Source organism: Cheilinus undulatus, linkage group 19 (assembly GCF_018320785.1).
Source record: "Cheilinus undulatus linkage group 19, ASM1832078v1, whole genome shotgun sequence".
Taxonomy (NCBI): Eukaryota; Metazoa; Chordata; class Actinopteri; order Labriformes; family Labridae; genus Cheilinus; species Cheilinus undulatus.
The window spans coordinates 18,833,611-18,851,480 of NC_054883.1; the positions used below are offsets into that span (position 1 = coordinate 18,833,611).

General features: G+C 42.1%; 1 protein-coding gene across 2 annotated transcripts in view; it reads right to left on the reverse strand.

The window, feature by feature from the left end:
• The window catches only part of zeb1b (zinc finger E-box binding homeobox 1b), an 84,618-nt gene that overhangs the window by 18,861 nt on the left and 47,887 nt on the right, over positions 1–17,870 (reverse strand). For both annotated transcript variants that reach the window (XM_041813936.1, XM_041813937.1), the window contains one exon: positions 10,644–10,799. In XM_041813936.1, the coding sequence (XP_041669870.1) occupies positions 10,644–10,799 (156 nt within the window). The remainder of the gene's footprint in view (positions 1–10,643; positions 10,800–17,870) is intronic.

The window sequence follows — 17,870 nt, forward strand, 5'->3', positions numbered from 1 at the left end:
CTGAGCGTGTTCTTTCTCCTCATCACATGAGCCTGGCTAGCAGGCTAACGAGCACTAATTACCGAGCTGTGGATTATAGGAAGTGTAACCTGAGGATGGAGTTTAGGATACAGGAAAGCTTCCTTCCCTCTTTCCGTCCCTGCTCGCCCAGAGCTTCCTGAAGTAGACACCGGAACCAAAGATTGTGTTTCGAGCTGTATTCCTCTATGGATACGTTAGTGTGCCTATGTGTATCATTACAAAGGATAATTACCAGACTGAGCTACCAGATAAAAGCAGAGTTAGGCTAATGTAGAAGCTGTGGTGCTGTTTAGTGTGCAGATGTTGGACAGATTGATTTAAAGTCCCTCCTGCTTAGAGGAGATTTGAGAATTGTGTTTTGTGAATTGTGTGTGCTGAAAGACGGGGCCAGCTGTGTTTTCCTCAGAGAGGGGAACAGGTGTAACACTTCATGACTCACCGACCCACACTGAATACCAGTACTCTTACATACAGCCCTGCTCCAGCTTCCTCTGGTGCACCTTAACAAAGCTGTGAAACAATACGCACAGTCATTTGTTGCTATGGTTATTAAAGACCTTTAACAGAAACCCACTCGACTTCAACAAAAAAAATCAGAGATAATTAAGGATGTGTGTTCAGGTGCTGAGAAAGTTGAATTTTGGAGTTCCCGTCCTTGATTTGAAGGCCTTGGTTTTAAAGCTTCATATGGATGAGCCCCAACCTTTAAACTGTTTTATACTCAGTGTTGACATGCTTTATGTATGAAGCTCAGTTAGTGGCAGAAAGTTAACTAGTGTTAGCTTGTGTTCAATTCACATGATAAAGTTACAAACCATCTGGATTCCTTCTCCATCTATTATGATAGTTCATCAGGACAGGACAAGTTGTCCTTTAGTGAAGATCTAACCCCTAGTGATGAGCTGAGGTGTCCGGTCATGTACTCACTGTCAGCTCAGTGGGTCAGCTATTCAACCAAACAGCCAGTTACACAGATCTGTTATTTGGCCCCTTCTGTGGTACTGTAGAGACATGCAAGATGCAAAATTCAAGATAGCTGAGTCTGTGGTGGGGGATACTTACTTACTATACTTACTTATAACTACTTATAAATATTACGTTTTATATCTTACTATGTTTGTTTGCTAGATGCTACTAGGCAATAAATTACAAGCTTCACCTTTAATGAAGAGTTTAAAGCAGTGGTTTTCAACCTTGTTTTTGCTCAAGGCACACCTAAGATCAAGCCAAAATTTCAAGGCACTCCAAATCTGTATCTAAACAAAATGGCCTAAAACAGTAAAGCAAGCATATAGCATTAGTTCAGGCAGGCCACGGAGTCAAGCACTGCTATATAAACCAGCTGATTTGCTTTTAAGCACGCTATTGGCTAATCCCACTCATGCTGTTGTATTTAAACTGTTCTAACCTGGCTATGCTTTGCTGCTTCCTCTGCAAGCCACTTCTTACAACCCTCCTCCACCCCAGCTCCTCCTTCCAGGAACAGCCACATATGAATAACAGCAATAAGTGCATGTGTGTTTCTTGACAAAATGGTCCTGACTGAAATTAAGTTATTGTGTAGTTGCAGTAATTATGTATGATTGTACAAATTGCTACGCCACATTAAGACTTGGCTCCACCATTTGAGAAACACTGGTTTAAAGTATGTTAGAAAGATCTCAGTCTTTATTAGTCCTGCTTTATACATTATATATAAAATTATCAACTTCTGAGTTATGAGTCAACAAGCATCTTTGACAAGGTTTTTCAACAGAAAGCTATACAAGAACTATACAAGCTCTGTACAGCTATCTACCATTTACAAAAGGTGACTAAAAACTGGAGTTCTGTGGTCTTTAATGACTGCACCATGTCGGATTATGCAACAAATATCTTGTCCCTTCTTGGCAGACAGCCTTGCCACACTGGTGGAATTACTTTAGATTAATATGGCTGGAGGGAAATGCTGATGTGACTTGACCAAAGTGGGCTAAAAGGGACAATAAACATGAGGGTGATGGGATAAAAAGATAAATTCAATAATTATGGACCCTCATGATTAATGTATTAATGCTGACAGTATTACTTTTAACCATTCTTGTGAAATTCTTCATCAGGTTTCTAATGATATATGTATGTTTAATTGATTTTAGGGTCTTTGCTTGTTTTGTTGTAAGACACTTTAATTTATTTTTGAAAATTCTATCTAAATCAAGTATTATCATCATAAGTTTGTTCCTGATATCTATAATTTTCAGTTGGCTCAGATGAAGCACAGTATTGATGTAATAATGATTAAAAATAAGAAGTAGAAAACAAGCGAATCCTGGTTTCTGAGATGCAAAAATTTAGACTGGAAACTAGTTTCTAGTGGCTGTGAAAACAGAAAAGTGATACTGGACAGTTTTACTAACTATTAGAGAATGCCACTGGCCAAAAAACTGCAATCAAGTGGGCATTTGTGAGGCATACATTTCAGAAGTTACAGCTTGTTTTTTTGGCTGCCTGCTCTGATAATATGCTGGTGAAAACAGTTTTATTCTATTACTTATTAACCCACAAAAACAACAGGAAAAGTATGAAAAAGGAGGGAGAAGTATAGTAATCCCTGAAGCAAAGCTTTAATATGAAGTTGTGTGCTAGTGTTAATGTTTCCAGTGCAAACAGAGCAAAAGTGTTGCTCCGTCTTTATAGGACAAAAAAACAATCCATCCTACTACAAACTTCTCCTCTTCATTTTCAGACAAACAGTCTACCAGCTGTAGCCTTGACTTTAAAAAAATGAGAAAGCTTACAAAGACAACAGATAAATGTATATCCAAGCTTGTCAAACCCTCCGCTGTCTCATATTTGACCCGGTTGTCTGGCTTGTTTACAAGCTACAAAAATGTTGACTGTAATAAAGTGCTGATCTGACACTGTCTGTCTCCGATCCCCTGCTCAAAGGCAGCATCCAGACACTCAAACACACCTTTAGGCTACTAAATGTTGAGCATGTGTGTGAAGTAGAGTCCCAGTCGGGGGCTTTTGTGTGCCAAAGGTATGACAGGCTGTTGTTTCCACTCCTTGTGTTTGTCTCTCTCAGCTCTTTGGTAAGTAGAGAGGGGCCAGAAGGGTTCTCTCTCTCTCTCTGAGGCGGCCCCGTGTTATCAGGCTGCTCCCCTGACATGAAACATCACACAGGCCATTTATGTGCTGACGCAGGGATGTGAATGCACCACTGCACATGAGGAAAATCAGTTCAAAGCGCCCCACAATGAAGGCCCCCGGGAGGCTGTCGGAGGACATTCTGTTGTTTTGGTTTGAAATAAGGAGCGATTTTGGCTAAATTTGCAACCCAACTTAGGTACAAAAATCACCAGACCACCCACTCACTTCCTGCCCCTTTCTGTCATTCCTTCCCTCCCAAATCTCTGCAACATTATACAACAGTCTCCCATGTTGCATTTCCTGTCCTAGCTGACCTGTGCCCCTGCTGTTTCCTGTAGTCGTGCATCAGGACTTGTTTGTAGATTCAATCTCAGACTAGAGACATCAGCGACAAAACAGCTTAAATATTCCTCAGTCGTTCAGAAATGTTGTTTCTCTTTATCTCCTTTCATCAGGAGGTGAGGTGGATGAAACATGTGAGGTATTTCCAAATCCTCCATGGTTTGCTTATCCTTCACTATCATGAATTTGTTCTGTGTGTCGCCGCTGGACAATCACTCCAGCTCTCAGGGGATTCCTCCTTCCTGTGCAGAAGGGAGGGTCACTTTAAGTGTCACACCATGACATATAGAATGCAGGAATGTAGGTGTTTCTGATGCACAAAAGATTTCCAAAAAACATCAAATCTCATCGCTGCATGCCAGGGCATAGGTGAAATAAGCTGCATTGCAGCAGGGTGGAAAGAAGGATGGATGGGATTGATGGAGGGTTGGGTGGGTTATTGTGGGATAAGGGAAGGGAAACGTAAAATGCTGTAACTACCTTAAAGCAGCAGCTGCTCTATGTTTACACTTTTGCTTGCGATGTTTGCTGCAAAACAATGTACGATATGTGTTCAAATCAAAATTCAATAATTGTTAAATTGTTAAACAAAAAATAAGCTGCATTGCATGGGAGAGGTTGGAATATTAAAGTGCAGCACAAGTGCCATCTAAAATGCTTGAGAACTACCCAGCCCATCTTCTAGGCTGTGTTTCTTTGCAGTTAAACCCAGCCTTTCACTCTCATTAAGTGCAACCTCATGGTATCAAAGCTCTCCAGCCCAGCCCTGCCTTTTCTGAGATGTAATCAAGCTTCACAACTCATCAAATATAAAGGAGACGCCCTCCCAGGTCAACACTCTCTCTACCTTTTCCTCCCTCAGAGTTATTTAGCCTGTTTAAGAGGAGTTCAGGCTGCAGATTACTGCACTGACACTGCACTGTTCTACCACTACATAATCATTTAGGAGTGAATGAGTAATGACAGCGAGCAGGGGGCCCATGATACTGTATAATCAAGAGGAATGATTCACAACAAGAGGAGCAGTGAGAGGGAAGAGGAGCATAACAGAGAGAAAGGAGAAAGAGCTGAAAAAACCACCTTCCCCTTTTGGAGCGCGGCCGTCCCAGGAGACGGGGTTTCAAGGTTTTAATTTGAAGAAAACTGGGCTCTTGCTGAGGAGAAGATTAGTGGGTGGTGGTCACTTTTCATGGCTGCTCCAGAGACTTCTCTGTTCTCAGGAGTGAAACCAACACAGAGAGAGATGAGAGACGAGTGTTTGTTTAAAGGACTGTGGCTTTCTCCATGTTTCAGCAGTCCGATCCAGAGCAGAAAGCATAGTGTGTATGATAAGAGACGATGGATGGAGATGGTGGGCCTCATTCAACAATATCGGCATAAGATTTTCCTTTCATTTGTTCTAAAGAAAGTTTTAAGAGACACATACAAGGGATTCATGACCCATTCTTAATCTGCTGGATTGTTCTTACCTGTGCTCTTAACATGCTGAATGCCAGGTGCCTATAAGCTGGAAGCTTTGCTACATTTCTTCTAATTAGCAAACACCCCGTTTATGCCTATATAAGTGCGTAATGTGGCAGGGCAGTGTACAAACACAGAAGGCACACAGGAGTGAGAGGAGAAGCAAGCAAGCTGTCAGGTCAGGTATGGGAGCATAGTTGGCACTTAGCTATGCCAAGCTTGGTCCTGTACTGCTGTACTGATAGCCATTGTCCAGGTCTGGGCCAGACCCATGCCCCATGTCTCCAGGTATTCTCCCAGCTGCCCTCTCCTCGACTCACATGGTCATCCCCAGCATCTGGACCCGCCCAGCAGGTTCTTGGCAACCAGTATGCAATGAGCTGCATCAGGCCCAGTATTAGCTTACTCTTCCAGCATTAGACACATGGTCTGGCAAACGATACACAAAGATGCGCCAGAGGGAAGTTTTCACAAAGGAGTCCAGTTAGCACCTCTAGCCATCAGCCAACATCCTCACAAGAGTATTTTAAGACTGGAAGGACCAAGGGTCAAAAGGCTCTGACTTCCCTCCACATGCTCAGATACCAGGAACGCCACACTGTCTTGCTCAGTGAACCCATCAACCCATGTGCGAGTCCAAGCCTGCGGTTGATCTCTGCAGCACAGTCAGCGGATTGGCAGTGCCAATCTAGATGAACTGCTCTACAACCTTCATGCTCTCACGATTCACAGACGCAGATTCTTTGGCAGCATCCAAGGCATCCCTAAATGCCTTGATCTTTGTTTTGGCCCAGGAGACGCGCATTCCCAACGTTTCAGCCTCCTCATTTCGGCAAGTTAGATCCTCCACAAGGACATTTACAGTCTCTGCAAAGATCACAGCATCATCAACAAAGTCAAGATCAGTCATCTGGACATCGCCACAGTTTGCCACCCCTGTTACCTGCCCCATCACCCAGTTCATACAGGCACTGAAGAACCTATACATCGGTAATGTTTAAATTTTTTTTAACTATTAACTTTGAATTTTAATGGAAGTAGTCCCAGGATGCACATGCATATTTTCAGCACTTTCAAGTGACCTATTTCAGTGCATTTCTCCCTCATTGTGAGAAATCCATCCATCCATCCATTTTCTATACCGCTTATTCCGTTCCGGGTCGCAGGGGGGCTGGAGCCTATCCCAGCTGTCATTGGACGAGAGGCAAGGGCAGGGCTTACATATAGAGACAGACAACCAGGCATGCTCACATTCACAACTACGGCCAATTTAGAGTCACCAATTAACGAAGGATGCATCAATCCACTTTTTTTCAGTTCCGATCCAATAAATCTGTGCTGATACCGATACTGATTCCAATATACATATATATATATATATATATTTTTTTTTTTTAACAATTATCATTGTTGTTGGTATAATGTGTGAGGTTACATGAGGCTTTAGTAAACCACCCAGCTCCTCTTATTAAAAAGCAAAAAGAAAAAAAAAAAAAAAAAAAAAAGAAATGGATTTAAATGTATTCCAAACAAATTTATTTGAACTACTACTAAAAATAAATATCAACATTATCCAAAAAACAACAACTGATTATAAGTTATAAATCCCTGTCTATAATGCTCTATAATGAACCTCCCGCCACTAGAGACCACTGTAGCTTCAGTCAGATATCTGATCTATTAATTATGTCCATATCGGACCCGATACCGATATTGGAGGGGTCGGTCCCATCCCTACAATTAACTTAATGAGCATGTTTCTGGTGGTTGGAGGAAGCCGGGATACATGGAGAGAACCCACGCGTGCACAGGGAGAACATGCAATCTCTGCACAGAAAGGCCCTGGCCCTGACAAACAAGCGACCCTCTTGCTGTGAGGCAACAGCACTAACCCCTGCACCGCCATGCCGCCCAAGCACAGCGTGAGAAATCTATGAATGAAAACAGAACTCCAGTTTTCTGTTTAGTAAATACGTCTTACAATGTTCCATTTTTATAAAACAGCGGAGCTGGGCAGCGCCGCACTGTACTTGTCATATTGTACTGTTGTTTTGGTTGAGAGCCTCCTGGTGGTGGAATTTTACACACTGTATGTTTAAGTCATGTATTTTTGCATATCGTTTAATTAAATCAAAAATGTCAACTTGATACAAAATACAGTAATTAAAATCTCAAAATATCAATTTTATTGTGTCATTCATAATCTTGCATATTTGAGTGCTGCTGAGTGCAAAATTTATGATTTTATCCTGTAAAATCGACAATAAAATAATTTTTAAGATTGCTCTGGAGTGTTTTTTGATTTTTCTTATCTAAGAACAAGTCAGAGATAAGAAAATTTTGGTGAATGTTAGAATCTTCTTTTTTAAAAAAAAACAGTAAAAAGAGGGTTTTAAGAGCACATTTCTTTTAAAGAACAGTTGGTAATGAGGCCCAGGGAAAGAGCAAGAAGGATGATATATAGCAGTGTTAACTGTACTGAAAATAAACTTTAAAAGTTAAGGAGAAAATAAAAGTGTATAAAGATATATTCAAGCAGTAATTTAGCTTAAAATTAAAAGTAAAGCTTCAAATGAAGATAAAATCACAGTCAAAATCTATAATCACTTGAGCTATATGAGCTAGAATGTAAACATACTAGGATGTTGTTTGAGTCTGCAAAAATACTGATCACAAGTGTAGATGTCCACTCACATGAATCTTAACTGTTGTGTGCTTTGCAGTGATCAGGCATTTTAAGTACAAATACAGTGTGCTGAGGTATTATCAAGAGGGCTTTGCGTGTTTTCATGTGTGCACATGAGTAAGAGCTAAAGAAAATATGCCGGATCAGGCATAGCTGTGGAGTGCAGCCAGCACCCTGAGCTGTTTCAATGTAACTCACGCTTTGAAGTGTTTAATGTTCACGAGCCGAGGCCAAAACCAATGACATTCTTCTTCCTCCAACTTTCCCTTAATGCTCAGAGGTACAGCTGGAGAGCAGCGCTGAAAATGACAGCATGGTCTAGGGAATAGGTGGCTACTCCATCCACAGGTCTGTGGTTAAAGTTTGTGTATGTGCATGTGCAAATGAAACCTTGCAACTGAAACTGACTGAGGTCATTTCATAGGAGAGGAATTTCCAAAAAAACCCTCCCTAAACTGAAAGTAATCGTTTGCAGGACATTTTTGCATGTGCTAATTTGACCTCTTGCTAAATCAGAGCCCCCCTTGGCTTCACACATCTCTCAGCCATGAACACTCCAGCCAAATCTGCAAAGAGCAACACCCTAAAACAATATTCTTGTGGCTGAATATCTCACTGCATCAGGGCTTGTCATAGTGTTATAGTACATACTGTACTTGGCACAGACCTGAAACTAACACACAGAGATTTACACATGCAGTGTGAGGTTAAAAGAGCAGAGAGGAGGCCTTGAGCTCAGATTGAAACACCAACATCCTTCAGCACCTGCGATTGTTGTTTGGTGGTGGTGGGGGGTGACATTCGCCCTTCCTGCTGCAGTGGGCTGCCTCTGATGTCACTTCCACACAGTTTGAGGTAAAAAGAAGTTCACGGTGGCCCCTCCAATGCCCAACCGTGCCATAAAGCTCTCTGGCTGTGGGGCTATTTTCTGTGCTTGAAGGTCTCTCCCTCTGCTGGCATTGTCTTTGTTTAATATCATGCTTCCTGCCTTAGTTGGAGCCTCACCACGTGTAGTACCTGTTTCCTTACGCTCTGTGTTTCACAATGAGACAAAAGCCTGGTACTTAGTGCACAGATGTCAGTGGGACATTTCTGAACTTCACCTTAATCTCGTCAGCCAAGATCAAAACAAAACAGCAACAGTCAGAATACTGATGTCATAACAACATAAGGAGGCTGCAAGACACATTTACACTTATGCTGCAGGCATCTCAAAGTAATACTTTTTTCTGAGCTGAGAAATGAGATAAAAGCCACTTTTCCAAAAGATGTGGGACACTTGCTATAAAAATATACATCTTAAGAAGTTCTGATACTTAAGATGAAGTAGAAATCTGCCAGAGTAGTTTGAATGATTCTTTGAGCATCAAAGACTTTCTTCATCTCGATAAACTGGCACATATCTAAGAAAAATATCTGGCACAAAGTGAATCAAGAGCTGTTATCCCCCAATGGCATCATTTCACATTCTAGGAATATAAAGACTTTAACACTGAGCTGTTCTCTCTCTCTATATATATATATCTGGGGTAGACAACTTGGAAAAAGCCTCATTAAGTTTGGTGGATTATAAGAGTATTCAACCAAGAAAATTTTCAAGCCTGCAAGCTTTGGCTCATAAAGAACTCTGCTTATGCAAATAAAGCACTAAAAAGGCAGACAGAAATGCAGATGAGGATGTAGATTATTACTTTAGTTGCAGTATTTGCCAACTGTTTTTTAAAGCCAGCCATTCCTAATATTTATACTTGTAATGGGACAGACAGACACAACTTCTTTATTATTACCATGGAAATGTTGGATGTTACATACTGCAGCATGAGCTGCTCCTAGAAGCTGCTGTTCTGTTGCTGTACCTCACTCATGTTCTGTGTTGCTTACATGTGATGGACCACAATTATTCTTACATCAGTAGTGAGTTAAATCACACAAGCTCACCCCCGTAACGCCAGAACTCCAACCGGTGGAGACCAGGCCCACCGCTCAGCATTCCAACCTCTGCCGCTTACTTCTCATAACAGTCCAAGCTTTATGTCTCATAGATGAAATTCTCTTCATGAAGGGGAAAAGCTATAAAAAGTGCCTTTACTGGATTGTGCTGTGAGCAGAATTAAAATGCTTACATCACTTACCAGGAGGACCCCTATAGAAGATATATTGAGTTATGTGGATCTTGGCAGTGCTGGTTTCTATCATCATATTTTGTTATTGTTTGATTGAAAAATCTCTGGTGCATACAGTGCATTTTCTTACATTGTTATGTCTAAATAAAATGACTTACAGATTTATCAAAGGCAAAGATATTTTGTTCAAGATCTTTATTAAATTTATTTCTGTCCTGGCAAAAAGAATTTTGAAAGCTTTGACAATGCCCAGGCAAGGTTTCAAGTTTCAAAAAAATCTTTTTTTTTTTTTAAGGTCACAAAATTTACCCCTCTTAGACAATTTTATATTGGTCTCAGAGGTCCCCAAAACATGCCTCTGCCTGTTAAGTTTTCTGCTGAAAAAACACTCCATTTTTGCAAGTCTAAAAACCCCTGTGTTTCAGCCCTGCTCAGAACAAGCTGTTTCTGTGTTGGTGGATTTAAATGTTAATGAGCTGTCTGACTCCGCCCTCTCATGAAATGGATGTGGCTCAATGGATGTGACTCTCCTGACCCTCCTCTCACCTGGCAGAGGAGAGAAGGACCTAAATTGGCAGATTTCCTTTGAGACAAGAGTTGACAAAAATGGATGGCCACTGCTGAGGTCTATAGTCCTCTAAGTCTAACCTGCAGCTCCTTTCCTGAATGTCCTCACCTACTGCCTCTGCCCACTTTTATTTCTCCACCCACTATCTGATCAAAAAGGGAAAAGATTGGATGATAATAATTTTCTTCCAAACTAAATATCCATCATTGAACACAGAACGTTGTGGAAACAGAGGGTAGGAAGATAAGGTGTGGGTTTTCAGTGTGTGATAAGGAGATAAATGTTCCCTTGAGTGTGAGTCTGGTCTCACCTTCGTCCCAGCAGTGCTCCCTGGGGTGCTCTTCATCTGGCAGCGTGCTTTCGCAGTCGGCCCCCTCGGCCAGATTGCCCTCCTCCTCCACGATGTGAAGCTTGTCCTCATCGTCGGACTCAGAACCGGCCTCCACCACATTGTTGTAGTTTGTCACTGTGAGAGAAGAGATATAAGGGACAGAGGTTAGAGCGGCTCAGTCTACTCCTTAAATAAGTCTTTATAGGGGCGGGATAAGGTTACGCACATTCAGTATCATTTCATCCTTTAATAAAGATAATGTGGGCTGTTTTTCATGCGTGTGACCGTTAATTATAAGCTCTGAATGTGAAAGGCCAGGAGTCAGGGAGGTTAAATATGTGTACAATGTCATCTAAATGTCAAAACTATTAAAGAGAGAGAGGTCAAAGAAGGAGATGGTAGGAGCTGTTTGCATCAATTAATAACACTGCAGAAAAGTGAGCAGTGTGCAGAAAGCCTGAGGGTTTGGTTTCAGAAGAAAATGTTGTGATCCATTTATGATGCCTTATCTAACTGATTCTATCCATCATGTTTGTGACTAAAGAAAAGGTGGGAAACCAGCCTATGTCAGCATCATATTCAATGTTCCTTAATCTTTCTTCAACCCCTAAATAAGATTACAAACAAATCATTTTCTTTGAAAATTTCCAGGTCAAATTTTGCATGATTTTTTGCAGGAGTAAATGCTGTATGCAAACTGATTCTGAGGCTGTGTCTCCCACTTCTAGTAGGATATGTTACAATAGCTGATCCTTTTTCCTCACTGACAACTTATGGTTTCATCATCAGATATTAAAGCACGAAAGGATAAAACAATGATGGCACTAATGACAGAGAGAACAGTGAACGGTTAAAGAGATACAACAAGTGATATTTCTGCTTCCTCTGTGCGGCAGAAAATAAAAAATCTGAGAAATACATGAATCAACAGTGAAAAAACTCTGGAACAACAGGCAGCATGTTGAAACAGAGAAAAATCACACATCCAGTATCAGTGTGTGAGATCATTAGAGAGCAGGCTGGAATGGTCTGTGTTTAGTGTGCTACGTGGGAGTCGGTGTGACCTGGTCGGTGGTGTTATGGGCTGAAGGAGCCAGGAGACACAGAGACAGCAGCCTACAGAGAGGGTTATTACAGGGAGTAAATTTCCCTGACTGACTGTCCGCTTCACGTTTGTGTGTTTCTGTCTTCTTTTCATTTCCACCCAGTTCCTCCATCTCTCAATTCCACCTGTGCTACTTCCACCCACTCTCCTTCCATCTCTCCCCCCTCCTCCATCCCTCTGTTCCACTGAGAGCTACAGATCCTCGCAGAGGCCAAATCAATTCTCCAGTGAGAGCAGCCCAGTCAGCACTGAAAACTAGCTCTCCAGCTACTTTATCCCACATCACTCACACCACCTGCATTCACTCTCTGAATATGCACCGACAGTACAAAGCACCTGAGCTGTTCTCTCTCTTTCTCTTCCCTCACCCCCCAGCCCCGCTCGCCCACCTTTTTCTGAAGTGGCTGCTCAGGAGGTGTATCTGTGGGAATCACGATCCTCAGTCTCAATCAATGAGGATTGTTTCTCCCTCTTGCTCCTCATTGTGTGGGTCATTACAACCGCTGGGTATTCATGCAAACTCGGTAGACGTGCAATAGGGTTCAGACTGAGAGGAAAGGTGGGGGGATGGGGGTGTGGGGAAGGAGCAGGAGGGAGAGGGGCTGTTATTTGGTGATTCATTCTCTGGGTTGGCACCACTGTGCCGCAGCTGAAAATCCTATCGAGATCATCAGGAGGGCTTTTTCATTCTCAAACTTATTTCTCTTTCACACTTTTTTCTCACTCCATAATATTGTCCAATATTTCCCCCAAATGCAGTGTCAAAATATGCCACCAGAGGGCTCTAAATCAAACCAACAACAAAAGATGACACCAAGGGTAGCAGTAAAAGATGGGCAGAGTTATGCCTGAATTTGTTTATATTAGAGGTGGAGTCAGTCATATTAGGAGTAGATATCCATGTCAATGTTGCGTAGCTCAGCCCACAGCTCCTGCAGACACCAGACATCCATGAACATTGGCCTAAATCAGCTATAAATACTGGCCTTTATCAGCTGTAAATATTTGCCTACATCAGATGTAAATATTGGCCTTTATCTGCTGCATGTTGGACTATATCTGCTGGAAATATAGGCATATGTCAGCTGTCAATATTGGCCTATATCGGCTTAAATATTGGACTATATTTGCAGCAAATATCTACCTATATCAGCTGTAAATATGGGCCTATATCAGCTTTAAATAATGGCCTGTAACGGCTGTAGATATTGGTCTAAATCTGCTGCAAATATTGGCCTATACTAGCCATAAATATTGGCATTGACTGTAAATATCAACCTATGTTGGCTGTAAATACTGTAATATCCGCGATGGCACTGTTACCAGCTAGCAATCGTTAAAAAAAAAAAAAAAAAAAAAAAAGTAAATATTTTGCTACAAAAAGGAAAAAAAAAAAATCCATAAAATAACATTAAGCTAAGATATTGGAGTGGTTTTTGTAATTTTTAGATCTCTATTAACAAAGAAATTTACATTTGTAGCTTGATTTCTTCCCTGCAATTTGCCACCATACTTCTTTGAGTGATAACCCTTAAGGGAGCTCCAGGAACATCTCAAAACTGAGGGAGATAAAGCCCTGGAACTCGCTCCTCAACTCAACTCTCGAGAGAATTGGGATAGCTCTCGTACTTCGCAGAAACGCGCATTTTGAGACTGAGGGTTAAGATTGAGGGTTAAGGGGATTCAGCCATATTATTCCCTTTAAGCTTGATGAGAGTGCTCCTTATTTTAGTTTTAAAGAGGCACATTCCGTTCAGGGTGGGTGACGTTCATCTTTAGCAGTCTGTTTGAAGCTCTTAACAAGCAAAAGAACAACTGGGAACCTGGGAGCCACAAAGTGGGGCTCTCATTCAAATAAAATGGAAATTAATTAGATTTATAAAGCATTGTGAGACTGAGTAAAACAGTGTGTCCTTGTTCCTCCTCTCTCCCTCCCCAGTTCTCTCCATTCTGTCACTGCGACTCTGCCAGGTGATGTATTGTCCGTTCAGAGCCCAAACAGGGTGCAACACTTCATTCTGAAACAGAGGGTGCTTTAGGATGAGTTTTAGAGGCTGTTTGGGGCCACAGCCACTCAGGTGTGGAGCTGAGGTCAGCAATTACAAAGGCAACACTCTCGGCCAGCAGTGTCAAGAGAAAATGATCAAATATAAAGCTGTAAAGAGAAAAAAAATCAATGCGCTGGTGTGCACAGGCGGGAGGTGGCAACCGTCAGCAGGACAATAAAAGTTGGAGCTGCGAAGTGGAGCAAAGGTTGGATGGAGGGAGACAGAGTGGAGGATCTGTGCTGGTGTGGGGGGTGAACAAAGATTGGTCTCTTTGTGCCAAATGGTTGGCTGTGTTGAAACAAGACTGTGTGTTCCAACAGGAGATGTAACACCTAGCATCAACAAAGGCTGCGCTCCCTTCTGGCTGACCGGCTGAGCGTTTGGACAGCTGGCCTCATTAGCGCTAGCATGCTAGCACACAACAGGAGGAAGACTCCTACGCAGCCGAGAGATCGAGCATGGGTAGGTGGAGGAGGTGAAAAGCTTACTTCTTAAAGTTTGCTCTCTTTCATAGGTTGCAGAGTGTTGAACACCTGAGAAAATAAGAGGCTGAAGCTGTGGCTGTGGTTTAACGTTAGTCTGTAACCCTCAGTCGTAGATCACACCTTCACATTCCCCTCCTACACAGAAACTGTCTGTGGATCTAGGTGATAGGACACAATCAATGCAAGCTCAATAGTTTCAATTTTGCATGCCTGATTATGACTTTCTCCACCACAAGCAGGCATGCTGATTTCATGATTTGTGCAAAAAGAGCTGAGCCTTCACAAAATGCAAATGTGGATCAATATTTTCATTAAACACAAAGGTACCAGCCCTCCACAGATAGAAACATCTATTTTGCAGCTGGCTGTCTGATTTTATGCCCCAATAGTAACATATTAAATGACTGATGCCAACGCCTCTTCAATTTCTCCACCCTACACCATCACTCATCACCCTCTTTCCTGTTTTCAAACTTCTCAGACTCCACTGAAAGATGGTGCCAGACACTGCACGTCAGCTACACTTGAATATTTCTGCTAGATGGAGAGCCGTGTTGTTATGACACCTGCCAGGCTGTATCAATTACCAGCAGATGAATGGATGACTGGTGGGTTACTCCCAAAACAAGCCCAGCGTTCATCTACTGAAGGAGGAATCACCTGAGCAGACTCATCATCAATGACCTATCAGAACTGAAGAAGACGTGCTGCACATTCTTGACACTCTTTAAAATCTGGAGATCATGCTGAACTCACCTTTACATTCATGCTATAGATCCTGACCTGGGTGATGAGTAAGATACATATTCCGAACTTCAATCAATCTAAACTGCAGCCAAACACAAGCACCAATATTGATTTTAGAGCAGAAAAGTGAGGATGTAACTTATATGGTGGCTGATAGCATACATTTTTAAGCTGGAATAACACATTGCATAAAACATTGGTTATTGTTACTTTTCTACCAGGCCCCTCTTTGGTAGATACACAGTACTGTGCAGAACTTTTAGCCATGCTTTGGCCAAAAATTGAGGCTGAAGTAAGATGTAGATGTGGTGAATAAGATGCCTGAAGGCACTGTTGGGCAGGAAGGAGGATTGACACAACCCATGTTGTGCTCTGGGTGTCCTTGTATATTACCAAGTGCATGGAAAAATAATTTGTTGAAAAAATAACAATGTCCACACCTTTAGGGTTGATGTGGTTAGTGCAGTGGTTTCCAACCTTTTTCTGTGTAGCACCTCTTACTTGTATCTTAAAAAATGGTAAGCTACCTGCTGTCAAACAGTAATTATTTACAGTGCTAAAAACCCCAGTAAACCTGGTCCATACACATTTACATTAACCAAAAAACCTCATATAACCCATCTTTTAAGTGTGTTACAATGATTTGAGTTAGTAAAAGCAAACCTAATGTTGACAACTTCAGACCAGAAAAAGCCCTAACATCTTTGGCGCCCCACCTAGCGGGGCCAGGACCCCAGGTTGGGAGCCAATGGCCTGGGGTACCATCCAGGCAGGGTTGCCACAAGCCACTGATTGTCTTTTCACTCCAAAGGGCCCAAAAACCGACAGCAATCTCTGGGCTTACCAGGAGTGAAAAGACAAAAGAGACACCTTGGCTGCCTGTGACACATGTGTCCACATGTGTCCAGTTTAACCTCCCCCTCTAGGATAGTAATATTCTATTAGAATTTTTGAAATAATTGTCCAAAGTTGCCCTTGAAGTTTAAGTAATTTACTTGGAATATTGGAGGGGATTTGCTCTAGAACTATGTAAACATATCTTCAAATTTTTGAAGGGGGGGGGGGGTCGGGGTCTTTTTTTTCCCCTAATCTTTAGGCCTGCTGGATGAAGACCAAATGTGTTTTGAAAATGCAATCCCTATGTAACGTCTGGACAATCTAAACAAAGACAGAGGTGGAGCCGTGTGAGGCATGTAAATTAACTTACATGGCCCCCTAATAATTCCAATTCATGTATTATACTTAAGGTTTTTGCACAATGAATTTGTTTTTTTGACAGAATCTGACATATTTTATCAATGAAATACTTATCTTGTGTTATTCTTGTTTGCATTTTGATTCTGAAACTTTCCTCTGTTCTCAGTATTTTTGGCACAGGTTTGATTTTTGTGTTTTCGTATTTTTGTATTTCAAAGTGATTGAAATGACTAGTCAGAACAGTGGCTCCTTTTAATCCCCATCTTGTTTTCTCTTGCTATGAAACCTCACTTTAAGCACCATACTTTGCCTCTGTATTGTGATATCAGCAGACATCAGTGCAGATGCTTCCAAACACAGAGGTGGACCAGATAGATAGGACCGCCCGTATCTGGGCGTCTGTGGGAGTGAGCTATCTGTTCCTGTGAGGCCCTTGAGGAGTGACTGACTCTTTTATAGCTGAGCTTTAAATGAAAACATACACAGCTTGTGAACAAACACATTAGCCTCAGTAGACATGCTTTTATCTTGATTCATTACCTATAAGGACATCGGTAGAAACCAAACCTTTACGTCTTGTGTGCAGGCCCACAGCCCCATACCAGAAGGTGTGGGAGATATGTGAGGAATGTCCAACCAAAACACTTTTCCCTGAGTTTGACTCTTACACAGGCAGATCAAAGAGCAAGCTCTCTCTCTGCAGCTAATTTCAGTCAAATGAGTGACACATCTTCTCAGGTCTGCTGTTGCTCTGCTTCTGATTAGACACATTGACTCATCCAGAGCAGCAGCAACTATTTGTCTACCTCCCTTCTGTCTCTATATTTAGATTCAGCTCAGGCTCCCTCATTGAGGTACGCCACTTATCTGCTTCTGAGCTCAGGGCCAGGCAGGCGGCGGAGGAACTACCACAGGCATCCTCAAAGAGTACAGACTCTGCCGTCACACAGTCTGCCCTTGTGGCTCTGCGATGCCATTTTCTCAGGGAAGCCAACCACTACAAAAAAAACGCAGCTCCAACCAAAGTAAAACAAAGCCATGCCATTCAAAACCTCAAGTATGCCGTCTCAAGGTGAGGCGCCTCATTCAGCACTGAGGTAAACGTCGCTGGTTTTGTAAAAACAACAGCCTTCCTCCCACAGAGTCAGGAAGGTCAACTTGAGTGGTGATAACAAAACAAAAGAATTGGGGATTTTTCATGCTAAGCTTGTTCACAGGCTGCTTCAAACTTGTGAGGTCTTTTAGGTCAGCCTATTGGGAGATATAACAGTCAGTTAGCTGGAGAGGGCACTAGGGGTCCCAAGAGACTGCTCCCTAACAAGTTCAGACTTGTCTGGGAGCTTATGCCAAGTCTCTCCACCACAAGTGCCTGCCAGCCATACCAGAGAGAGCTGGTCACATCGAGGACCAGTCATATTCTGGACAGAGTCTCCATAGATACACAGCAAAACAATCTCAAAAACTCCCCAAACAACATCAAATGTCTGTTAGTCACTGCTTTGAATCAGGCTGAGAGGGCAAAAGCAGAAGCGTGGATATAAAGCAAAAATAGAATGAGTACTTCTGAAAATTAGTCACCTTTGATGCAGTTCTGCCACAAACACTAATGTTCCAGTGACTTTTC